The following is a 27,536-nucleotide window of genomic DNA, read 5'->3' as shown; positions in this document are numbered from 1 at the left end:
CTAATATGTACAATCCCCTCACAAGCCATCTGGAAAGGTATACTTTGTCTTTTTTCCTCCAGGTGCTGATCTCCTCTCCCACGCAATGCCAGAACACACAATACAACTGAGTACAAATATTTGTCACATCTAAAACCTCACTTCCCTTCTCCAGCACTTTTCAAGCCAAAACCATCTGACCAAGTGGCACCCGGGAGCTGCTCTTGACAATCATTGATGAAGACTGTCTCATTAAAATTAACATATCTTAAGCACCCATCAGTTATGTATACACGTGAAAGGGGACCAGACACTGGTTTTTATTTATTATTGCAAATATAAAAAATGGTAGTCTTGATTACAGATTTCAGGTGTGCAGGGTGTTACAGCAGCAAACTGCAGAAATAATGAAGCCTAACTGGTTGCTGTAGATAACACCTCTGGTTTAGTTCCAATTTTCAGTAGTCAGCCCTGCAGTTTTTATCAGTTAAAAAATATTATCACATTATATATTGAAAAAGTTTAAATCTGGCTAGTATAAGCTACATGATCATTCAATATTAATGGTTATTGACATTCTATTAAAGTTGAACTATGGCCTCCCATTAAAAAAAGAAAATATGTGCGTCAGCACTTAATTATAGGTGAATCTACAATTCCAGTTTTCTCCCAGTCCTCCTGGAAAGTCCCACAAATACCTGTTGAGCCTGCCAGTTAAGCCCACCTAATGCATATTCCTGTGATGGGGTGGCAACAACACTACACTGCCTGAATTCAGAGAAGAGTTGCCAGTCCCATGTAGACTTTGCCTGTTTGCACTCTAGTTGTATGAAAAACTATTGCAGAGGGCGTAGCTATCAGCATTCTTACTGATGATTCACAAGCCAGTAGCTTGTCAATCAGCACTAGGCCACACCTAGTCCTGCCCACTGCTTTCTGGATTGACAGCACTGCCTCTGTTGCTTAAATCCTCCCACTATAAGCTGCAGTGTCTGACAGGGGGAGCAGGTGAGACACAAATGAGGGAGGATTTAGCTCCAGGAAAGGTATAGGAAGTTTTTTTATCTTTATGGGGCTTGTGTAACACATAGTATCTGGATTTGGGACTTGTTCAAACTATCAAATAGAAGCCTTTAGGTGTACTTTAAGATCAGTTCATAGCATTGTGATTTGTATCACAATAACAGTGGGGGAAAACATTCAAATGGATTGAATGAATGCAATATATTAGTTTTGCAGGTCCTGCAGTCATTATTCAAGAATATTCATGTGGACATCATATTGAAAAGTACTCTAATAATAGATATGCAAGCAAGAGCTCAATAATCCACAAAACAAAAAAAAGCAATAGTTAGTTTGTACTCCAACATTATAAGCTATATTTGGTAAAATGTTGTAAAGTATTAAGATGGAAGGATACTATATTTTTAGCGAGTTCATATTGTTATTGCAGTGTGAGCTCCTATTATATTTATTATACTTGCATGATTTCATTTACATAAAGAGCAGCCACCAAGAGTAAAGTTATACTCTGAAAAATACAAATATCAAACATGTCAGTACAACACATGTCAGTACAACACAATATCTGAGCCTAGGCTAACCTGCCCTGTAGCTGAAAGACAGCTAACATGTCTGCCTCTCGGGTTGCATAGCACAACTTATGTTTCCCACTCTGTACAGTCCAGGACGTGTGCCCCATGCTCAATCATCACACATACAGCTACCTTAATTGACCCCTTGCTGATGCTAACCTCCAAGGCATCCTGGATAGATCTCTCATCTCACAAGAGCTCGCCCACCTGAGATGTCTGCTGTGAGCTAGAGCTGAGGATTGTGGCTTTGAGGTGAGATGAGTGACAGTCTGTCCTCAAATCTGTTCCTGTGAAGACTGCATAAAACAACAAGAAAATTTTTGGGAGGGGAGAGAGAAGAGGAGAGAGGAGGGGAAGGGTGAGGGGGGGGGGGGATTTCCTCTCTTTCCTCTCCCCTCTCTCTCTCCTCTATTTGCGGTTTTAACCGACGGGGAGACAGGGGGTATTTATGAGGAATAAAGCAATATGGGGTGAAATCCTCTTCACTTCAACACTGTGGGATTTCACATACACGATTTATATATATATATATATACATATATATGGCATTTTATTGGGGAGCTCTTTCGGATCATATATAAACTAGTCTTTACTAATCAGGGATTCAAGTTTTTTAATAAGATTTGGTAGACATCATTATTAGTATCATAAATGTTATTAATGATGTAAATATAACTATTTAGTTATTATTGGGATGGGGTAGATGGTGGTGTAGCAGCCTTAAACACCCAGACGTTCAGTTAGGCAAGAGCTGAGGGGGGAGCAATTGTGGGTGTTCTCTTTCCTTTTCTCTTGCCCCTGGATGCTAGATACCCGGGGTGGGGTTAGGCTGCCGTTGGTGGCTGTGCGCCTGACCTTGACTCGCCCATTAGATACCCGGGGTGGGGTTAGGCTGCCGTTGGTAGCTGTGCGCCCGCACTTGACTCGACCATAGGCGGGTTCCTCTGCTCGAGTCAAGCGAGCTGCCCGCAAGGGGCAGCTCTTAAAAGGTATTTCGACAGGGCATCTAGAAGCCCTAAATGTTGTATGTTAAGTAAAATGTTAGATTTTTTGTTGTATGTTAATTTTGTCTTTATTTTTTATTTGAAGTGCAATATTGATTCTTTTGGTCGGGGAGGTATAGGCTTCTTAAACTGCCCTAGGCCTCAGTTAAGTGGGAATTTTCTAGAAATAGCGAAGCGGGCTTTCCACCGATTTCGGTGGGGAAGTTTATGAACGCCGGTTCCTTCAGCCTATTAATCAAAGAGGGGCTATCTCCCTGCTCTACTCCATCATGTTGGAGCCCACCCCTAAACAGCCATACATGCTAGCCTGGGAACAGGATTTAAATATGGTAACCTCTGAAGAGATATGGAAGCAACGCATTAGGGCGACGACTCTGGGATTGTTGAATGTCTCACTACTGGAGGCTAATTTTAAAGTATTTTTCTAGGTGGTACTTGGTGCCCTCTAGACTGGCTTGCATGTTCCCAGGATCATCACCTTTGTGTTTTCGGGGTTCCGGGCTTGGGGGCACCATGTACCATGTTGATATCATTGAGGCAGGTGAAGAATAAGCTGTCTTGGATCATGACCCATGAAAAGCTAGCAAGTATTCTTGCGGATAAAGTCACACAATTCGATCAGATCTGGGGGCCTTGGCTGGCTTATACAAGTCCTACAATAATGTAAATACATAAGGGGGGGAAAAGGAAAGAAAAGAGAAGGAAAGGGAAAGAGAAGGGGGAAGGAGGGAAAAGGAAAGAGTGGAAGGAGGAAGAGGGAGGGGAGGGAAAGGAAAGAGGGGAAAAGAAAAGGGTAGAGTTTGGACCCTAACCCATCCCGACCAAAAATTAAACTGTTACTGTTGATGTTAATATTGCTTTAGATTTTGCCTTCATTTGAGGGGGGGGGTTGTTTTGGTTTTTTTTTTTTCTCCTTGTTTTTTTTTTTGTGTCGTCATATTGTTTTGTCTTATGTGTATTTTCTTGCATATTGCTTTTGTAAACACTGTCAGCTAATTTAGTCTGCTAGGGGTTATAAATCTAGATTAATACCCTTAAGATTTAAAATAGGGGTGAAGGATTTAACGGACTCTGAATTGGACTCCCATGGACATCATGTCAGGTGGAGGAGGTTTTGGGCTATTGTTAAATGTAGAGTAATAGAGTAACTCTATTCATGGGAAAAGCCAAGACCCCTTATAGACAATCCTCTGGCATGATGGGAATGGGAAAACACTTTGGTTGGAATGGTATGGTCTCACCCATGGTGGTCGCTTGGTAGGGGGTTGCAACCCTATAGCTGCACTACTCATGCATAATGAATGCTTATTGAGCCTATGGTCTTGTATTAAAGATGCTGGGTAGGGATTTCATGGCAGTAACCTTTTGTTATACTAATATCAATGGTTACTGATTGGCTTGTTAATAAAAAAATAATGCTATTAGTGTGGGCTTAAAGTAAACCCTGGAGAAAAATAGCGATTCAAGATTGAATCCTCACTAGGGGACCGATAAGGAAGTTTCTATGAGGAGGTCTTAAGAAACCATATGTATATAACATGATAAGGCCAGCAATCTATACCTTGGCAGGGTGAATTTAAGAAACCTGCCAGATACAAACTACAATGTCAGTGTTTTGAAATGTAATTGTTTTTTGTTTTTTTTCCCTCCTTTGTGAGTAATGGTGTGTTTTGTGATTTTTGTGTTTCGAAGAAAACAATAAAAACTTTTGAAAGCCCATAAAACAACAAGAAGCATTTCCATTGCAAGGGACACCACCCAGGCTCAGGTGATGCCTGGAGTAGTGCCTTCTGCAATGGTTAGTTCTCCCCTGGTTTCTGAGGAGAGGAATTGCAATGCCTTGTTGCAATATGCTTTGTTGCTCTGACAAATACATGAAGTATCTGCCACAATGCAGTTAGCCCCTTGCAGCTTTCTAGAGGTTCTATCCAAACCTTTCAGAAAGTCAAGTATTGGTATGCCACTATCATTTCCCACAAACACCTTAACATAGTTCAGTTTTAATTGTATAAAACAGTATTTCTCCATTTATTTTCCATAGTTTATCCATTTTGTAAAGAAATCAGACACTGAAAAAATATTAATGCAATGGATAATTTATAGGTAGTATGTGACCTTGGGTCTGCAAGGCATTCACTGTAGTGCCATGCAGCATTAGTGCCATCACAAGCACTGTAGAAAGTCTGGGTTATTTCCTAAAGGAGTAGACCTGGTCCCTTTGCGAAGTTGGGGGATAGATGTTTAGGAACACAGTCAAGCTCTGCTCAGTTTAAATACCCAATCATATGCAGAGGAATTTAGTTAAAAAAAAAGCTCTGCAACTGATCAGATAATTGAATTGAATGGATATGATTGGATGATTGACATTAACACAGCTTCACTCATTCACTAAATTAGGTGAACACTGTTAATTCCTTTTTAAACATCATACACCTATCGGCTATGTGATAACTTTTAAATATAAAGTAAGTGCTAGAATTTCTAAAAACTGAGAAATTGATAGACGTGTTAAGATAAACTATATCAAAAAAAGATATAAAAATGGTTTGTTCTTTCAGCTGACACATTGATTCAGAGCTGTAGCTATTAATACACCAGATTAAACTAAAAACCTTGTATGGAATACGCCACTGATATTCAGTTTAATTCAAAACCTCTGGCACCAATCTTAAAAGAAAGATAGATAGTTTTGTATCATATAAATGCATTCTTGAGTACAGACTTTATTAAAAAAAAGTTAACAATTTCAACTGCAAAAAGTGACAACTATTTTTAAAACTCTCTCTAAGCCATTTTAATGACTTGTAAATGCATACCAGCTGTGAACAAGAAAATATTTTATGCCAAATTGGGTGCCACAATCTGTTTTGGGGGTTTATAGATTGTTAGTTAATACATTAATACCACTGTGAATAACTTTATCTTGGTACAAGAACAAAGATAAGCTGAAAACTTGCTTTGTTTTTACTTTAAAGGCCCACTTTAGTGAAAAAATATTGTATGCTGGTAGCTGTATAGGAAGAGCTGATTAACCCCGCTAAACACTTAAAACATTTTAAAGAGAAAGTGAGTCAGGAAAAAGGTAATTGGAGTTTTGAGGTGGATTTTGTCATTTTATTGCTTGCCGTGATGGTTGTTTGGTGTTTCTTGCTCTGCACTTCCTAAGGCTCAAATATCTTTTTATAAACATAGATTTACTTTCCATTTATATGGCTGATCATCAATTTGGTGTATGTGAAGGTGCTTTTTGACAAGAGTCTTGGAAAAAGGCTAAACAGTATCTCTAATCAAAATGCCAAGTGTTACAAATTAAATAAATAAGCATTTGAAAGGCATTTCAAACAATGTTTGTGAAGCATTGGCAACTGACGATATCTGAAAAATTTTGAAAAAAGTTATGAAAAGTGAGTACCCACTGTGTAGGTGAACAATGGAAAATATAATATACGTCAAAAAGTTTGTGTTCACCTAACTTTGACACCTTTATGACCTTGATGGACATCCCATTAAAAAAAAACAAAAAAAAAACAGGGGGGCGTGGCTTGGCAATGGCCGTGTGAGCTGTGATCTTACTGAGCTCCCGGCCCGACTTTCGCCAAACGGCTATAGCAGCCTCCAGCATCCAGTATCTGACACCACGGGGAAGAAGCCGAAAGGGAAGGGGTCCCAGTTTACCCCCAAAACCGCTTTTAAGAGGCTATTCGTGTCTCCGGGACACCCCTCTGATGAACGGCCCCCTCGTGTGTGCCTGCGGCCTACCGGCGCGCGCAAAGCCTCCACGCCGACCGGCCTGGATTTGGAGATGGCCCCCACCGATGCATTCGGAACGTGACTCGCAGACCTGGACCCCCCACGGGACCCCAGACTGTGCGTGAGGTCTGACCCTTCCTGCCACAGTTACGTTCCTGTACCGGATAACTACTTAGGCATCTACCCTCTACTGAAGAACTATACCCTGGTGCACCTCAAGTACGTTCTTCTGCTTTGCTCTGTTTAGGGTATGCGGGATGCAGTCGTTGACCTGAACGCAATGGACTACCCCAAGATTCCACACCACCGAAGAGTCCTCCGGATGATGCCCTGCCTGGTCCCTCCGGTAACGGGGCCCCCCCATCCCTCCTCCCCCGTCTAATGGGGGGCGGAATGGGAGGATACCCACCTCACAAATCTTTTACATTAATGTGTTGATGTGTGCTGAATGGGCGCCGGCGCTTGGCCTTTTGGTAATACCTGGGCCCGCGACGGCGCGCGGTGACTCCCTTCACTTTCAGATACACCTACTTATTGTTTCCACACGATCCCCATATACTCATATGTGTATAGGACTACCCTTCCTGAGTATAATCTGCTGGAAGACGAGATCGTTACCTGACAAATGGCTGTCGTATAAGCTCCAAACGGTGAAGACATTACAACCACAGAATATGCTGCTGCAATGTTTATGCATCACACTGTTTTTCACCGGTCTTACCTGTATTACATATATCTGTCCTTCTCTTTTGTTTGGAAAAGACGGAAAACTTTTGAAAACTTTGAAATAAAGAATTTATAAAAAAAAAGCACAGTGAAATAAAAAAATATAAATCCCAAAAAAAACAAAAAAAAACATTGTAAGCTATTCGTGGAACTGCATTCCACTTTCCATGTTTCCGTAAATCACTTCCTATAATATGACCAAATTCACCACTTTATAAATAAGAACCTCCCGTTGCCATGGTCCCTACATTCCAGGGACTCCTAACCTCTCCCTCCCTGAAAATGCCACTGCCCACCATCTTTCATACCATCCAATCCTTCCTTAGCAATGTTTTTCCTTCCTCATTCTCCACACATGTTAACAGATGGGTAGAATTTCTCCAAATTCCACCTGAAGATGCTGACCAGTTGCTCCTCTGTGGGTGGCTTTCTCTGAGGAAGGCCATTATCTGCAAATCCTGGAGAGAAATCCAATATAAACTAATTCATAGAGCATTTTACGCTTTCAATTTACAATTCAAGAACACCCCCCGGACTGGCTGACCGCTTGCCCTAAGTGTCTCATCTGTTCCCCTGATTTAGATAATTCAATATGGCTTTGTCCAACTATTCGTTCATTCTGGACTGGTGTCCTTACCTACATGGACACTATTTCAGGAACTCAGAGATCTCTTAACCCAGCCCTTTGTCTATTTCACGCTCTAACCCCTTCCTCAGCACACGCCTCTAAACCTCCCTCCGCTGGGAACATTTACGCTTCATCGCTGCCAAAAAAGCTATACTGACAAACTGGTTACTATCCCCCCCTTCTTTAACAGCTCTAAAGAATCTCCTACACAAACTGATACTGATGGAAAGGTTGGATTCCCAATGTCATCACATACATACAGAAAAAGTATTTACTACCTAGACTAGAATTCAGCCAGATTCCTTCTGGCTGAAGTATCTCCCGTTCACCTAAAAGAACTGATGTTAATGTTCCAAGACACAAAATGGTATATCACTTCAAAGTTGGCTAGGTCTCTGGGTGCCTTAGATGTCCTTTAGCGTTCTCATGCATGGATAGCGCCTACACTGTTCCTTACTGGTCCCACTGCCTGTATCTGTATCTTTTGGACCCTTTTTTGTTTTTTGGTTTTTTCTGCTTGCTCTACTCCAGGATTTGTCGAATACTTTCCTAGCGATTGTGATGTTTCCTGTTTCTTGTTTATTGGTTTCTGTTATTACCTGCTTTGCCATATTTTGGCAATATCTTAATTGACAAATGTCATGTCTGTAATCATAATTCTTATACATTTCAATAAAAATGACATTTAAAAACAAAACTAAAACATAATATTTATAATGTAGCCCTCCACTCCCTGCAGCTTTAAAGGTCTCCAGAAACGTATGGAGTGTGCCTGTGGGAATTTGTGCCCTTATAGCCAAAAAAATATTTGTGAGGTCACTTACTGATGTTGGATGAGAAGACCTGGCTCCTCATTGCATTCTAACTTATCCTAAAGGTGTACACTAAGGTTGGAGTCAGGGCTTTTTGTGCAAACCACTCAAGTTTCTCCACACAAAAGCTGCCAAACCATATTTTTGTGGAGTCAGCTTTGTGCAGAGGGACACAATCATGCTAAAACATGGCCTTCCCCAAACTGCTGTCATAAGGTTGGGAGCGCACAATTGTCTAAACTGTCTTTCCACCAGCCTGAACTGATACATTTATAGGGATAGCCACATAATATTGGCCATATAATGTACATATCAAAGTCACAGTGCATTACTATTCAGAAAAATCAATTCCTTCCTTCACAACTGAATACATGGTAACGGTAATTAACAAAGCAAATTTAAAAAAAATACTTGTGACAAAGTAACAAAAAGCGGACTATATAACTGGACATTGGTTATATTGACCTATAGCATTCATTGTTTCATTTTCCCAATAAGTAGAAGACAAAATATGATTGATCACTATAGGCAAATGGAACCAGCAGTTTTCATAAATATTGCATAAAAGTATCTCCATCAGCTGTGTAAATGGATAAGGAAGCAAAGAGAAAACAAGTGCCACAGAATGACACAGTCATGTCTTTTAGGTTGCTTCAAATGCAGCAGCTCTGACACTTCTATATTCCAGATGCTGTGGGGAAAGAAAATAGGTTTATAGGCAAAATGCAATGATCACATATGTCAGAAAGAAGGGCACAGACCACAAAAATTGGAAGTTCACGAAATATTTTCTTACCAAGGGTAAAATACAGGCTACCAGCGATCATTACAGGCACTTAAATTATGCTTGACTGAATTCCCTTTATCAGGAAAGGTTAACACGTGAAATTTTCTTTACATTTTTTAATTTTGCAGCACAACTTACACCAGTCTTATGGAAGAAGCATCTAAGATGGAGAAGATAAAGTTCAGATACATTGTACAAATTTATGGAATTTGCCTTGATCCACTTGGAATTGTGATGGAATATATGGAAAATGGATCTCTTGAGAAGCTTCTCCCCACACACACCCTCAGCTGGCATCTCAAGTTTCGTTTCATCCACGAGATAGCACTAGGGATGAACTTCCTCCATATAATGAACCCACCATTACTCCATTTGGATCTAAAGCCAGGAAACATTCTTCTGGATGAACATTTACATGTTAAGGTAGGTTGATGTCTAAATTGGATTTTGTTTTTCTTTAGTCTTTAAATATACAAAATACATACACTGTAAACATATTTTCTAAATACTAGCCAATATTCTATAAATGACTATATGAATGTACCATAAAGATGTTACATTTTTGAAGTTGATGTTGGAGACATCTAGCTGAAACTTGCGTCTGTTCTTCAATACACTGCTACACTGCCCTGTTCATTACACTGACTTTATACAAACTAAACAGCACATTGTATATATGAGCAAAGAATTACATATTTCATGAAGTGCTTAAAAACATTCATATTGCGCTCATTTTCATGCATGAACACTTTGTGAAAAAAACATTACTCCTGTTACTCCTGGCAAAAACTCAAATTTGCAAGCATGGCATCTTGTCACCTCAGTGTCGGCTGTTCAAGACAGCATACCATGGTGATATGCATCTGCTGTAACTGAGTACACACAAAGTTACGGGGAACCTCAACTGAGTTTCTGGCTAACTAAAGTTTAAGAGGCTGCTTTGAACTTTAAAAAACATGTGTTTAAGGCAAACAACATAGACGGTTTTTAGAAGTTCTGAAACTTTTAAAGACTTTTTGGATTTTAAGGGCAGTTTATCAATAAAGCCGTACCACTTAGCAATGGGATCAAACATGGCTTTCTGTGTGATATGGTTTTTTTTATTAACAAAACCATGTGACACAGTGATGGGGAAAATTTTATTTAAAATAATTTCAGCTAGAAGTGCCACCTGAGATTACATCGTAAACTCAGCTAAATGAAAATACTATATTAGTCTGTGCTAATGAAATAACTGAACAAATAAATAAATAAGTAAATGCACCCTAGCTGCTATACAAATACCAAAAATGTGTGTATATAGATATATCTATATCTATCCTATATCTATATCTATCTATATCTATAGATAGATATAGATAGATATACAGTATATATACAGTTCATCTGCCCGAACCTCTGGCTGATGTTGCAAACTGAACCCAAATCTTGTCCATAATATTAAACAGGACAAATCATAGAATAAACTGTATATTTTTTATCTACTGTAAAACAGACAGCGCCTTGCCCTCATGTTTTACCCTTTACTAAAAATGAACATAGAAATTGACATAAAAAACTACTCACATGATAATAACTGGATGAAAGGTACAAGGCTGACCCCAAAAAAGCTACCTCGCTAGCTGACGTGTTTCAGTGGATATTCACCCTTCCTCAGAGCTCTGTGAGTAGTTTTTTATGTTAATTTCTATGTTTATTTTTTAATAACCGGTAATACACAAGGACAAGGTGCTGTCTATTTGTTTTGCATGCCTTATGAGGAAATTTCCCAGTGTCACTTGATGACGGCAGCCTGCGTACAACTGATATTGGAGAGCATTCTATTGCGAGTTTGCTGAGCACTGTGGAGTGCAGTTTTTATTTACAATAACACAATTGTTTTTAAAGGAGCAGTATTAATAGAATAAAATATACTCTTCCCAATACTTAGAGATGGTGTCTGAAACTGCAGCTGTCACATGTCAGCTCTATAGATCTGGAGCTGATTGCTCAGCACACAGTCTCCTCCATGCACAGAGCGGTGACTGTCAGCTCCCCACAGGGATCCCCCCTCCCCTATTCCTCCAGTGCTCATTGAAAGGACAGACAGGGTGGGTCTAGAGGCAGAACCAGCTGTCAATCAGGCAGAGAGGTGGATTCTGTCAATATTCTTCTCTCCGGCTGCAGTGTGGCTCTGTGCAATAGCCCGCTATATGCTGACTTTAGGTCCCAGGAGTACATTAGTAAATGTACTCCTTTAAACCAAAAGAGGACTAAAGCCAAAAAAGGTTTCGAATTGGAAAAAGGTGCATTTAAAAATATATACTTTTTATCTTTGGACTGCATAAAAGAAAATGTTTGCAAAAGAAAACCATGTTTGTCCTACAAAAACAATATATGTATTACTGTGTTATTGTAAGCAATGACAAAGTTATTGCCGAATAAACAGGCCAATAGCAGAAATGAAAATATTCAGTCGGTCCTTTGGGGATGTAGAGGTTGTACAGCTTAAGTGGCTTTGTGGGTTTCGTTATGGTTACTTAAAACCTGCCTCTGATTAATTGGTAAGTCAGGTTGATATATAGGAAACATGTGGCGAAACAATGCATAGATTACTACTTCCAATGCAGTTTTATTTCCAAGGACTTTGTATTGTTACTGTGCCTCATTTTACAGGCAGATATCATAGGAATGACATTGAGTTGGATAATATTGACAGATAACATATTATGCATGTTTTAAAGCTTAAATGTACATGCAAGTTCTCCAGGCTATAGCAGTAATGTAGGTTTTCAGCTGCTCATATTTCCAGTTCTAGGTGAAGACACATAGTTTACTGTAAGGGAGACGATGACCTAGAAAGATTTCTCTGTTATGTTCCACATATTTCTGAAGGCAGAACCATGCTTTGCATTTTTTGCATTATAAAATTAAATTAGGATTTTTTATTTCTGCTTTTTTATTATAGGCTCCAGTGCATAAAGTTGACATATAACATATAGTAACCCAAACAATTAATTAATCTTTTTTGTGTAGAGATTGCTGAAATGTTATACTAATAGATTACTGTATTGGATTCTGCACTTAGCACTTTCTTTTTTAAATATGCATGTTTATAGATATATCTGACTTTTCTCAATGATATAGTTCCTTCATGCATCTTCTCTTTTTCTCTGGCTATACTGTTGGATGTAGATGTAAACCTCTGCTGGATGACATTTAGTTTTCAAAAGCAAAGTGTATCACAAACAGTTGCCATTTGTTTTTAATGTTTTAATTTTTTTTGCATCTCAGCTCTGCTGATCTCCTTTTTGCAGCCTCTTCTTGTCTACATGTACACACTCCAGCTGCTGAGTATCTTTGCTCAGGACAGGCTTCCTGATGGTCACAACTGCAGAAACATGTCTGCACAATGAATTTTGGCAAAGCCACTTTTACAGGGTTATTCACAAAAGTGTGAAGAGTTTGGAGAAGGCAGGAGAAGGGAACAATCTAGGACAAAATAGCTGATTTGGAGAAATTCTCCAATTTAGCTCGCTTTCTAGTTCAGCTATATTGTCCTAGATTGTTCACTTGTCCTGCTTTCTCCAAACTCTTCACCCTTTTCTGAATAACCCTGTTAGTCTCCACTGGAACAGCATGTGACAGCATGACAACACAGGAGAAGCAGTTGGGAGATATGGTTATAACGTTGCCATATCATAACAGGAAGTGTCTTTACATGGACTTTAATGGCTCTGCAAGTGGCTCTGCAAACTGTTTAAAAATTCACAGTTTTATTACAGGTTTTTTTTGCCTCCATTTTCACAGAACAAAAGTTCACAGAGTTTCTCAGGACAAGTGATTCTGCAAATTATTTTAAAATACAAAGTGTTATTACAGCTTGATGAATCGGACCCATATGCTGTTATTATTTGGTGGAATTAAAAACGATCACAATACCCATCGAACCATAACACCACAGTTTAAAAGCTTTTTTGAGACATCAATGTTCGGGGCATCTGTTGTGCTGTAATTGCTCCAATACACCGATCATTTGACCATGAGATATACTAATATGAAATAAATAGTTCCAGATTTATAAAATATTAGCAGATACTAATTATATGAATACTATATTTGTGATTTCACCATTTATATTTTTGATAATCATTTATGGCAGGCTATACATATGTTTTTGTTGAACATTTCATCCTAATCTATTCCTTACTATATTTCAACCACTATACATTTAATGATGTGATTAAAGTCAACGCTGTTTTTACTTTTTTAATAAAAAGAGAGATTACAGTAAAAATGCTAAAAGAAAAGCGGAAAATATAGGAAACTCAATTATGGTAGCTCAGTAGTAAATTTTGTAGTATACCCTAAGGAAGGAACTAAAACTAATGAGGGATGTAACAGAATGAACATCTAAACATGTCTATTTAATACCAAATGGTTTTAACCACTTCAAGACCAGGTGTTTAGACCCCCTTCCTGGCCAGGCCATTTTTCAGTATTCAGCGCTGCGGTACTTTGACTGACGTTTATTCCGTCATGCAACGCTGTACTGAAATGAATTTTATATCATTTTTTGGGGACAGATAGAGCTTTCTTTTGGTGGTATTTAAACACCACCTGGGGTTTTTATTTTTTACTATAATTAGGAAAAATTACAGAAAATTTTGAAAAAAAGTTATTTTTTTACATTATGTTAGGAAACATTTAATATTACCCAGTTTTTTGGTACAATAGAAAAGATCGGGTCACGTCGGGTAAATAGACACCAAACATGTCAAGCTTTAAAATTGGTGCACCCGCAAAATCGCAGAAAACTACCATACCCAAAATTGGCCATAGGCGACACTTTAAAAGCTTTTACCGCTCATCAGTTTAGTGTTATCAGTGATTGATGGCCCTAGACTTATTGCTCTCACTCTGACGTTCGCGGCGATATGTAACATGTGCGGCGTAATGGGCGCAATCGTCTTTTTTGCACGTATGCGCCCCCGACGCATGTTTGCATGCGTGTATGTATGGGTTGGGTTGTATGTATGGGTTGTTTTAAGTTCTTTTTTATGTGTAACTTTAAATTTTTTTTGGGGGGGGGACTTACATTTTTTTTCCTTTTTTTCTATCACATATGTGATAGCAACTTTATTGCTATCACATACGGTGGCTAATTAAACTCCCCTATGTGATAACATGGGCTTCCAAGAAAGCTATTTAAAACTGAACTGCATGTTAAGTTAATATTGTCCAAATGTTAGAGGCCAGTTTATTCTTACTAAAATCTTGGTGTGCTTTCTGCATTTCGTCCAGATTTGTGCAGTAATCCAGTGTAAAATTTTGCCTCTGTGCACAAGCTTCCTGTAATAAAGGCCAGCCCTCTCTCCATGATCAGGTTGACTGGTCTTGTATCTACCCTCTCCTGTAATTTTCCATATTTCCATAACACAGGGGTAATTTCAAGGAAACCTGTACTGAGAGAAAATGAAGGCTGTTATCAGTTACCTTGCCCTTCTGTAAATGCTAGTGTCCCTTTAGAAAGGTATGTGTGTTGGGAAGAGAGGACGGAAAGGGGAATGAGCAGCAATGGTAGCGGCCATAATATGTCAGTACAAGCCTTTTTTTTCATATAGTTGCATTCAAACTCAAAATTTATTTTCTATAGAAATTATATAATAAAATGAAGTAGTGGGCAAAGATGACTTTTGCATGTCCAGTGCATTAACATTGAGGTTTTTGAAAAGGCCTTAGATGTTTATTTTTTAGAAAACATGCACTTAAACATATAAGATGCAGCTTTTAATGTATTGCTTCTGTTTCAGATTTCAGACTTTGGTCTGTCTAAATGGAAAGAGAATTCGACCCGAAAGGAATACATAGAGAGATCAGCAATCAAAGGAACCTTAAATTACATCCCTCCAGAAATGTTTCTGCAAAGCAGCCGAGTTATGGGGACTAAATATGATGTGTACAGGTATGATTACAAATATAAATCATTTCATGAACTAGACAAAATACGTCACTGAGACTATCCTAATTAAGGAGTCGATCCAGAGAACAGTCCATCCAGAAAACTGTCCATCTACAGAACAGTACATCCAAAGAACAGGTCATACAGAGAACAGCCCGGTGAAAGGGAAAAAAGTCTAAAAAAATAAACTGTAGCAGCCACCTCATCTAAGGACTGATAAGCTCCAATAAATTACATTTTTGTTCATGGGTTTATACTTGCTATAAGAATTGGCATTTAAAAATAAGGAATATGTACAGTGTTCATTGCTTTCACATCTACAACTGTTTAGAATGATCTTCAAATCAGTTTGTCGCTTCCTGTCTGAAATGGGATTATTGAACTGTATTAAAATAGGTTTGGATGCAAAGGAAAAAAAAACAATTTTAGTTGTCAAACATGCCACCAATATTGTCTTTTTTCTGTCTTGCAGCTACTCAATTGTTATCTGGGAGCTTTTGACTCAGAAGAAACCATTTATAGGTAAATATGATTTTTAAGCCTTTTGTGTCAAACTCATATTCTTCCAATGCATCTTGCTAAGTGGAGAATATAGTGCACATAAATGTATGTGTGAATGACAACATGACATAAAATAGCGAACAAAGGGGCAAAAGAACAAGAATATTTTCTCTGAAACTGAGTATATTGATGTGTTATTGTATGATATTGTAATGTACACAGTAGCATGTGAAAGTGGTTTGCATTTAACCAAGGATATTGTGGCCTTAAATTAAGCTTTACATTTCCTTAATACTTCATGTCTTTGCAGAAGGTGCTAGACATGTTTACAGGCTTGTGAACAATAATGTATTAGTTGCAACTTTTGTTAAAAAAAAAAAAAAAAATGTTTCCTCAGATATTTATATAGGTTTGAAGGATTTTAGAAAACATTATTGCAAAATCGTACTTGGCATCCACTAATTCCCTTCTTCTTGCAGTCACATTCTAATTTCTGAAAAGGGTTCACCTGCTAAAATCAAATGATCAGTCACAGTTATGTAACAAAAGTTAATTTGAGGGGGAAGTGAAGTAGGCCAATTATGTAAGCAGGAAATTAGATTTCTGTTGGAAATCTGTACCTAATTACTGACTAGGATCTTCAGTGTTTTCTTGAGCTGTGCCAGCTGAGGTATCTTCATCATCTGACATATATTCTGGAGTGTTGGATGTCTGGTCCTCTGCTGCAGGCTGTGCTGTGGTTCCATCCAGCAGTCCCTACGTCACTAGAGGATGGTTAAGGAAAAAAGAGGCCCTAGGCAAGGTTTCACCTTTGCATCCCCTCATTCTTCTGATGAATATTGATTGAGGATTGCAATAGGCAATGAGAAGCCACCATACTTGCATTGTGTTCAATGGCTTGGCCTTTTCCAAAAAAAACAGCTGCCTGCACTCCTCCATTGTGAAGTGACAGGCAGGTGCACATCTTTGATCAACTGTGCTATCCACAGGTTAACTGTAAGAGCATAAAGATTATGGCTGGGCCCCCTTGACATCACCTGGACCCTAGGCCCCTTCAATGGTTACCTTGTGGATGGTCCAGCTCTGTCCAGAATACTTTTCCCCTGCCATTGCTCTTGAAGACAGCAAAGATCCAAGTTACCATTTGCTGGAGAGGTAAGTATTGGGCATCTTTTTTTTGCAGGCAGTCTTTTTTCTTTGTAGTGACAATCTCAGTTTATTGACTTATATTTAGTAAAACTATTTATGAATCTCTCACTCTCTTTAGGTAACAGCATGATGACTGTCATCGTGAAAGTAGCAGCTGGCCAGAGACCTCCATTAGAGGATATTTCTGAAAATGGCCCTGTCGAATGTCAGCAGATGAGTGACCTGATGCAGAGGTGTTGGAGTCAAAACCCAAATAAAAGACCAAGTTTTTCTGGTAAGTGCTTTGAGCCTATTGTACAAAATGCTTTTAAAGATCAAATGTCCCTTTTATCTATTTCATATTGTAAAACACAGCAGCAAAATGATTAAAGCTGAGCTCCAGGCAAAGAAATACAAATACAGATGAAATACATATAAGGGAGCTGTTCTACCTGCCAAAGCAATTGTAGTTCTATCAATCCAGTCATAAGATCTATAAAGCACTTCCAAACAGTACACTCCTGTCTTGCAGGGCAGAAGACCTGAAAGTAACAGTTACAGTTCTTGCCAATCTCGCAGACTGTGACTGAACAGTGAAAAAAGAAGCAGCAGACTTTTTACATAACTTTCTGTCACTATTGCTTCTCCTTCTACCAATGGACTATTTCCAAGTCAAATTCAAGTACTTTCTTTGATTTCAAACATGCATTTAATGATGTAGTCTTTTAAGAAGTCCTTTCCTTTGAATGGGTCAGATCCACCCAGAGCCTGACTGTTACACGCCCATACTTTCCTCACTCTGACCAACATAAGGACTTGTACAGATGCCCCATCAGACTCAGATGAGATCTAATCTGTATTTTTATTTAGCTGGAGTACACATCTTGTAATTTTGTTACCTCCTTACATGTATATGTTGAAGCATTTGGCACATATCTATATACTGTACAATGTTCATTTACTGGACTATATAACTTAAATATGGGGACTTTGTACTGGCATTGCCGCTCTGCATTAATATTGGGAATGCTAGAGGCCTGTTTATCTAATGGTGAGGTCTGTATCTAGATTCCACTTTGCAAACTGTATATTGTAGCATGTTGCACTTACTGTATTTAGTTGAATGATACTCAAAGAGATTCTCTGGTCACTTTGAATCGCGTCTAATGTGTGGAAAGAAAATTCCCAGAAAATATTTTAAAAGGATTAATAATTTAGCAAGTTAGCATAACTGCATAATAAACTGAATGATAAATTATACGGGGTTATTCACAAAGCTGCCAAAGGCAGCCGAGTGAATAATCAAGCCGTAGTGAAGTGAGCCAAACAACGTTTGGCTATTCAATATGGCTCAGTATGGCTCTGCATGTTCGGCTGAGCCGAAGTGCAGAAGGACTTCGACTCAGCCGATCCAACATCTGGATCGGCTGAGCCGAAGCTTCGGCGAGCGGCTTTCGGCTCGGCTATTCTGCTCGGTACCTCTGTCTTACCGAGCAGAATAGCAAATAGTGAAAAAATATTTTTTTTTTAAGTTGAAAAACATGATTAAAAATGTAAATAAATAATACATTTAAAAAAATCTAAAAATAAATAAATAATTGGACGGAGCTAGCAGTGACAGCTAGCTCCATCCAACTGTTTCCTATTGGCCGGCACCTGCTAGAGTCTTCTAGCAGGTTCCAGCCAATGAATAACAACTGTGACGTCACGGCCGGATCCGCCCAGTTGTTATTGCTTAATGACAGACGAGTGTCCCCATGTCATTTGGGGACACCGATCTGTCATTACAACTGGGGTGAACCAGCCGTGAGATCACGGCTGGCTCCGCCCAGCTGTCATTTGCAAGACATATGGCTGGCCTTCAGCCAGCCGTTCGCCCCGCTTCAGGTGTCACTTTGGCTCAGTTGAGCCGAAGCATATGCCTCCGGCTCGACTGAGCTGCACGGCCACCTTCTGAAGCTGTACGGGCTATAGTGAATAGCCGGTACAGCGGCTCTTCAGTTCGACTGAATTGAAGGGCTCCCACATCCAAAGCTATCCAAAGGATGAGCCGAAGCTACAGCTGGATCCTTTAGCAGCTTTGTGGATAGACCCCCTAGTTTCAGGGAATGCTCTGTAATAGCCTGAAGTATCTGGTCTACTGCTGAGGAGATAGTAGATGTGATAGGATTGTGATAATAATCCTATTATATTAGTACCAGTGCAATTGTTAAGAGAAATATACCCTAGTTTGACAGGAGCTCTTATATGGAGTGTGACTCACTATGGATCAAATAACCCTTGCCAATAAGAAGATTGCAATACTGGATCATTTCTCTACTATTGCTCTAGTATGATTCTGGACATTTTCAGTAGAACTCAATTAAAGTACACAATATGTCTTATCTTCATATGGAGTATCCTATATGACATTATTACCTAATATAAATGTGAGTGGAGGCTCAAGAAGAAGATACCTTTATCATATTTCTGTAATAGTATGCAGAGGGAAGTGTTTTCTGTTTTATCTGACTGTAAGAAACATTTCACAATAGATGTTTGGATATATGTCAGTACATGCCACTAGTGCCATGGTGAATCCTCCACTGGTAGTGTGTGCACATAAGAATCCATCCACAATCCAGGAGAATAAGGAACAGACACAGCATATGATAGCTGCAGAGTGATGATCCTTTTTACTGCAAACTTATATGTAAAAATGAGTAATATAGTTCCCAGTATACATATATATATACATACACACACACACACACACACACAGTATATCTCAACGTACACCTTCTTTAAAGGAGAACTATGGGGTGAGTGAATCACACTCATCCCCATAGTTAGACCTGATGTGTGACATTGAAACGGTCACACGTCAGCTCTATAGACCGGGAAGTGAGTGAACACATACCGTCACTTGCTCACTTCCCGATCATCTTCCTGCAGAGAGCAGTGACTGTCAGTCACCGCTTCCAACAGAGATTCCCCCCTTCCCACTCTGATCCTCCAGTGCTGACTGGAGGAACAGACGGGGGAGGGGGTGGGCACAGCTTGCTCTGTCTCTAGATAGGCAGAGCTTGCTGTCAATCAGCCAGCGGGGCAGATCTTGACAGTATTGCCAGGATCTGTCCCGGCTGCGGCGCTCTTGATAGTCTGCTATATACTGAGTTTTGGATCATGGGGGGATGTTAGTATATGTCCTCCCGTGACCCTGAAGAGAACTATGGGAAAAAAGGCTAGCCCATAGTTTTCTTTTAAGATTTCATTTTGAAGACCTATGCATTTTTCTTCGTTCAAATATTTAATTTTTTATTAATGATTACAGAGCTGCTTTCATTTTGTGTCTTTTATATCTGCCTGAAGATCAGTTTTAACTCTGTAGATTACACTTGTGTTAACCTCTTTCCATTATGTTCGCCTGGACTATTTGGGTTGGAGGCAGTGGGAAATATTACTTTTAGTCATGGAGCTCTGATATCATTATTTTGTTTATTATTGGTATTTATATAGCGTCAATCATTTATCAATAATTGTACTTTACATACTTCACATTCACATCAGTCCCTGCCCTCAAGGAGCTTACAGTCTAATTACAGTCACAATGTATTATTCACTTTTGGTATGACCATGATCTGTGTCATGTACAACATATGGTATTTATTATTGGCATTTTACCTTCTATATTTCAAAATATTTTGTGCTAGTTAACTCTCTCTGATTTCCTTATTTAGATATTATTGTTGAATCCCACATGTTACTCTGTTTGGTACAAAGCCCATTACCAGAGCATGTTGGTGCGTGGTCCAAAGCTGAAAAAGATATTGTCAAGTCTTCTGCTGTAATAGTCGACAATATAAGCACTGATGTAAGTTAAAGGATGGAGAATGTTAACCTTGTTATTTTAATTTATTTCCTTTTATTTAAATTTTTTAAGGGCAATAAGCAGTCGGTGTTTAGGATAATTCAGTAAGATAGTGCAAGGAACAAAGCTGAGATGCATATTTTAGTAACCTATAGCAAAAAAATCATGTATAGTTTTATTGAACACAGATCACTGAAGCATGTATTCCAATCAGTTGCTATGGGTTACTACACTGAAGCAACACCAAGCTCCAGTATAGTATTGATGCTCACACTCCCACCATAAGGATTGCACAGAATCAAAAGTGAAAGTGCATTAGGTAATCTAAAAAAAAAATAGTAACAAATGCAGATTTGTTGTTCATAATACTGGGTCCGTAGTCCATAATACTTTACCTAATGGGTAGGCATGGGCAACACTTCCATTTTTGTTCCCTTTTTTTTTAACAAGAGGCTGGCTTGAAGTACTGCATAATGAGTTCTAACTTGAAAGAGACATGGGGGGTGATTTACTAACCTAAACACACACACGCACTAGGTGCGTGTGATTTTTACACAGCAAAACGTATTTATCAACCAAAAAGTCTCTAAAAGCATATTTCCACTAATGCCATATATGGAAAAATCATGCACATGATGCATATATAATGCTGCTTCACAAAAATGGTTAGCTCATGCATTTATATTCCTGCATTCATCAACGCAAGCAACACAATGTAGAGCTAATTTACACAACATCACCTTGCAATTCATGCAGGGCTTTGCACAACACACCTGCTGGGAGTGTACACACTACAAAGGTGTCTATTCCACCAATAGATCATGCTGGGAGGGAACACACTACAGAGGTGTATACTTGTTCGTGCCGTGTTTATAAGGTTAGTAAATCAACCCCATGGGGTCAGTTATCAAAGCCTTACTTGTGTTGTGAGGTCATCTCTGTGTAATTTTCTTATCTAATTGTATTATCTACAGAAATATTGCACTGGCTAAACCACAAAAATTATTGCCTAATTTTTTCAATGCAAATATTATATTTTACCCAAACATAAGTAATTGTATTATTCTTTGACATAAAATTGTATATCAAAGTCAATGCACATAGCAAGTATTGCACGGCTTCTTAGATTATGAATATCTTTTCCCTGGCGTTAACTGTGTAGGATTATCCAGTGTCTATTAAGAAAAGCAGAGAATGCCATTTGAGGTGGAAATAAAATATTAATACATGAGAAATAGAGGCTTTGAAAATGTTATGCAAAAACATAGAATTTCCATAGTATGTGATATTCACATATGTAAATTAAACATTTGAGAATTGTCGTAAGGTAAAATGACAAAATGCATCTTAGTGATTTTGGCTCATAAAAAGGGAATATTCATATAAAATAAATGCAGTTTCTTTTTAGCTTATATATAGACTTGAAAGAGCTACATACAGTATATAAGTTAAATAAATCCACTATAACTAATTTTCACAGTAGTGAATCCACTCATTGAAACATCCTTCAAGACCCTCTTTAACCCTTTTGCTGCCAGCAAGTTAAGGCATACGTCACTGTAAGCAGATCACTCTTAACAAATTCTCAGCGGCTAAAGCCACCAGAACTCTGTTTAGCTGTGTAAAACCGATGGTTGGCTTTACAATAGAAGTGATTCTGGAGACAGAGCTATAATTTCAATGAGGACATAGTATGTTCACTATATCCTCAATTATGAATGAATGGGACGTGATCTACTTCACCTCCTGTTCATTTATGATTGTGGTTATAGTGAACACGCTATGTTCTCATGTTATGACTGTACAGGAAAACTCAGTATAGAGGATTCCTGTTTATTTATAACAGGGCTGCAGAAAAAGAGATTAAAAGCTCTGTGTTCTCAATCTCTTTTTCTATTTTAAAAGAGAAATATCAGGGGTCTGTTTAGACCCCTAATATTTCCCCAAAGCCCCTAAAAGTTAACTAAAAAATAAAAATATTTAATAAAAAAAATGAATAATTAAATAAATATAAAAAAAATAATAAATTATTGTAAAAAATTGAAAAAGTTAAAATAAAAAACATTTTCGGTTTTGATTTCGGTTTCAACCTGACATTTTTTTAAATTTCGGTTTTGACATTTTCATTTCGCCGCACCTCTAGTGTAAAGTACTGAAACCCACTGCAACCAGATGTAGAGATAAGTTAGTATACTGAAATATTTGTCAGCGATATGCAACCATTTAGGAATAATATTTCATACACATAACATGTTGTTTTCTTTTTCATTATTACAGGGATATCACCAGCCATCATCTTCCAGTTCCATAAGCAGTGGTAAGTTTGTGCTAAACTTCATTCTATACTAATAAATGCAGTTCAGAAGGAAGTGAAATTTAGGCAGTATACACCCATCAATAAACTCAGAATTTTCTCAGACATATCTCAAACTAAGCTTAAAAGTAGATAGAAGGCATCTGAAAGCAAGCTGCATGTGTCCACCAATACAACTATTATTTGTAGTAAAGGCCTCCTTTATAACAGTCATCTTGGCTTGCATAGGGCCAGAGAATGCTTATTTACTCTCTGGCTAAAAAAGAACAGAGTATACAGTATATTGCTCCCAGTCTCTAGTTCAACACAAATGCCTGGGACAACCATTTTTCTCTATTGCATTGTACATCTAATTCATTAACAGAGAGCAGATAAACACCTCACAGTCCAATGTTGTATCAGTGCAGTAGTAACTTGCATCATCTGCATGTGAGAGCCATAAATGAATTTGGAATTTCGATAAGGGAGAAGTAAGTAGTAAGTGAAAGCAGAACATAATGCTGGGAGTTAGGTTGGAGAAATTGGCATTATGTGTAAGTATTCATAGCATTCTTGCACATTATGGGAAACACCAGGCATGTCCATTATTTCGACCGTAGGATTCACTCTTTAGTTTTTACAGAAGTCACAGGTAGTTAAAAAAATTGTACTCGTAAAAAGGAAAAGTATTTTTTTTCTTTTTTTGCAGAAGATACAAAGTCTCTTCTACCAAGAAATTAAACCTGCTAGCATTTTATTTGAATTTTGGTTCCATTTTAGTGGTACAGTTGACCTTTCCCAGCACTACACAGGAAATATTAAACAAAGCATATGATTGGGAGATCATTTAGGGAGGAGTGTCCTAAAGGATATCTAAACCCAAGGACAAAAATAAAATATATAGCAGCTTGCCAGTGCTTAGATGTGGTGGCTGTGTTTGTTTTCCTATTTTCAGGCTAAGTACATTTTAAATATAGTATAGAAAAATATCTGTTGCTATTGCAAGAATTGTAGTGTCCTTGTAACTTCCTGTGCACTGGACTGATATTTCAAACAACGCTATCAGCTTTCTTAGCTTTTTTTCTGTTGACTACAAAACACCATCTCTCATGTTAAGGAGATAGGGAGAGGTGTTTTTAATCCAAATCAGGAGAGCAGCCTAGCTCTCCCCATTGTGGTTATAAGACTGACAAAAGCATAGATCTGTTTTTCAATATTGACTTCTGTGCAGTAGTAGTCTGCAACAATCTCTGATGCTACAATTCAGTGCAGAGGGTTTTCCCATTATCCAAGTCTACTTTGTGCTTTATATGTGAGTGAAGATAGATTGTGGTAATGTAAAAACCTTGAAGTGGACATGCAAATTTGCTCAGTAATGTCCATGCAAAGATTTCCTTTAGATAGCCCAGTTCTTCTGCTATTGATTCTTACCTACCCTGCACTACTCTGCTGGTCTGTTCACCTGCCAGAACCATGTGTGGAAAGTCCTGTGTAAGCCCAATGTTGGCGCTAAGGACCTTCCCCCTGCCTGCACATGACAGCTCCTAGGGTTGGATATTTGGCTGTTCAGGCACCAAATGCTGCATTTTAGAGAGGAGAAGAAGGTCATATGCTCCCCATGTCTGGGAATGCACATGATAATTACTTCAAGGTAAACACTGAAATAGTAACTCAAAATATATGAGATGACTAAAAATACACATTATTTTCCGTTCAGTGTTTACACAGTTAAATATTCTTCTTGCTCATCAAAATTTATCTTTAAATGAAAATAGGTACACAGGGAAAAATATAATCTTTACTAAAACTCTTTTTTTTTCCTAACAGAGATCTTCATTAATGAAATTTTACAAAATAACAGTGAAAACATTTCCTGGGTAAATGAAAACAACTTCACACTTCTTCACTTTGCAGTAGCTCAAGGAAACCTTGAAAAAGTAACCCATTTCCTCAGCCTAAATGCTAACGTTAATAGCCGTACTGTGAGTGGATATACACCGCTCATCCTTGCAGTGCAGAGAAAGCTCCCGGACATATGTACTATCTTAATAGAAAATGGGGCAGATGTGAACATAACTGATGAAGACAGATGGTCACCTCTGCATTTTGCAGCCCAGGGTGGAGATGATCGGATAGCACGTATGCTCTTGGACCATGGGGCTCATGCAGATGCAAAGGAACGAGATGATTGGACAGCTCTTCACCTGGCTTCTCAAAATGGCTTTGAGAATGTTGCTCGGGTCCTTTTTACCCGTCAATCAAACCCAAATTCCCAGGAAATGGATGGGAAGACAGCTCTTCATATAGCGTCTTATTTTGGTCACTACAAAATTGTTAAACTCCTGATAAGCCAAGGAGCTGACCAAGATGCCAAGCAGAAGAATCTAAGGACTTCCCTTCACATTGCTGCTGATAGAGGTTATGTCCGGGTTGTACAGCATTTGATACAAAAAGGAGCACATGTTAACTGTGTTGATCAAAGCCATTACAGTCCTTTGCATATGGCAGCAGTAAAAGGCAATAGCATGATCTGTAAACTCCTCATAAAACATGGTGCTCAGGTCAACATAAAAAACAATCAGGGATGGACACCACTGCATCTTGCAATTTTTAAAGGACACACTGAAATAATACATTTGCTTAAGGAGAATAATGCTGCCTTAGATGCTGAAGGAGATATGAAATGGACACCACTTCACCTAGCTGTACGCTACAGTGAAGACTCCATAATTTCTCTTGTCCTGGATTTTGGGGCTGACCCAAATGTTGCAGAAATGTCTGGCTGGACACCACTGCACCTTGCAGTGCAACGAAGTTCATTTGGCAATGTTATCAAGCTTATTGAGAAGAAAGCTAATGTGGATGCCCAAAATAAGTTTGGTTGGACTCCTTTACATGTGGCAGTGCTAAATGCTAATGCAGCCATTGTAAAGACACTTCTCCGTGCTAATGCCAAGCAGAATATAGAAGACAGTACCGGTTGCACACCTTTGCATTTGGCAGTAAGAAATCATAAGCACAACATTGCTACTCTGCTGGAGGGAGGGTCAGATACCTCTTCTGGCAGCTCAGAGGAAGTAAGTGATGAACTGGGACCTTACCTGTATTTCCAAGAGCTAAATCTGCAGAATTAGAATTTCTAAAATTCTTATTTCAACTTGAAACTTGAAGGAGAACTATGAGGTGAGTGATTTACACTCATCCTCATAGTTAGATCCAACGTATGACATTGAAACTGTCACACATCGACTCTATAAATTGGGAAGTGAGCGAACACATAGCGTTGCTCGCTCACTTCCTGATCATCTCACAGCAGAGAGCGGTGACTGTCACTCCCTCCCCACTCTGATCTCTGATCTGACTGCAGGAACAGACAGGGGAGCGGGCGGGCACAGCTGGCTCTGCCTCTAAATAGGCAAAGCCCGCTGTCAATCAAGCAGCTGGGTAAATCTCAACAGTATTATCGGGATCCATCCCGGTTGCAGCACTCTCAGTAAATAACGGGCTATAGTCCGCTATATACTGAGCTTTGGGTCATGGGAGGAGGTTAGTATATGTGCTTCCGTGACCCTGAAGAGAACTATGGATAAAAAGGTTCCCCCGTAGTTCTCTTTTAAGCATGTATGTGAATTTACACTCGTGCCAAATTATATAGACTATCAATATGCTATCAGCGTGTTCATTGTAAAGAACATAACTTTGGCATGTTATTATTATTTGTTAATATAGCAAAACCTAATGTGAGTAAGTATTTGGGAAACCTTATTCTACATGCAATATTAAGATCATATTCCTTCTGGGAAGATATGCCATTGTGACATTACCATCCAAGATGCCCTTGCTCATCACTCCACTGTGCTCCTCAACATTTCAAAATATATTCCAGTAAATTCAAACAATAACTCTGCCAGTCACATGGTGCATGAGCAGTAAGATGAGTAGCTGGATGGAGCTGGTTAGTGTCAGTGTTGTATTTTTCATAAGGATTTGTGAGCCATTGCTTAGAACATTAGTAATAAAAGGCATCCCTGAGACACAATTGCAATTTGCGTCTGTGTTGTATATTTGTTTTTCTTTCCCCTTGTATGATCACCTCTTGAGGCTTTTCTGCAGAATTGGTTGACTTGTGAAAAATTGTGTCAACGCCAGTAAGGTGTCACAAGGCACAATGTAGTTTAGAGAGAACTAGCACATCATATTTCTGCCGTATAGACTCCTAAATAATAGATTTTACAGTCCAATTGAAGATGTTCTAGTAAAGCATGTGGCATGTTGTCTGCAGTATCTCAATAATAATCCTACAGCCTGTGAGAATAATGGAACAAACCTATATAAAATGGTTGTATCATTTATATATGCTTAGTGCAGCATGAACTCTATATATTGCCCTTGTTACAGCCCATTTAAAGTTGAATACCTTTATATTTTCTTGTACTCCTGCATGCTATAATGCTCTACTAATTATTTTTTTTGGAAGTACTTTAAAATTCCTTTTTTCTTTTAGTGAAAATACTATTCCTGTCCTCCAATTGCAGTGTTCTG

The 27,536-nt window shown here is 38.6% G+C and overlaps 1 protein-coding gene across 1 annotated transcript in view; it reads left to right on the top strand.

The window, feature by feature from the left end:
• ANKK1 (ankyrin repeat and kinase domain containing 1) overlaps window positions 1-26,136 on the top strand; it is a 65,165-nt gene extending 39,029 nt beyond the window's left edge. The window contains exons 2-8 of the mRNA XM_018569102.1: window positions 9,410-9,704; window positions 15,074-15,225; window positions 15,695-15,744; window positions 16,991-17,146; window positions 20,571-20,704; window positions 22,979-23,018; window positions 24,822-26,136. Of these exons, the coding sequence (XP_018424604.1) occupies window positions 9,410-9,704; window positions 15,074-15,225; window positions 15,695-15,744; window positions 16,991-17,146; window positions 20,571-20,704; window positions 22,979-23,018; window positions 24,822-26,128 (2,134 nt within the window). The 3' untranslated portion in view covers window positions 26,129-26,136. The remainder of the gene's footprint in view (window positions 1-9,409; window positions 9,705-15,073; window positions 15,226-15,694; window positions 15,745-16,990; window positions 17,147-20,570; window positions 20,705-22,978; window positions 23,019-24,821) is intronic.
• Window positions 26,137-27,536: the final 1,400 nt, after the last annotated feature.

Source organism: Nanorana parkeri, unplaced genomic scaffold, assembly GCF_000935625.1.
Source record: "Nanorana parkeri isolate BGI_ZX_2015 unplaced genomic scaffold, ASM93562v1 scaffold1288, whole genome shotgun sequence".
Classification (NCBI taxonomy): Eukaryota; Metazoa; Chordata; class Amphibia; order Anura; family Dicroglossidae; genus Nanorana; species Nanorana parkeri.
This window is presented reverse-complemented; position numbering and strand designations above follow the sequence as displayed.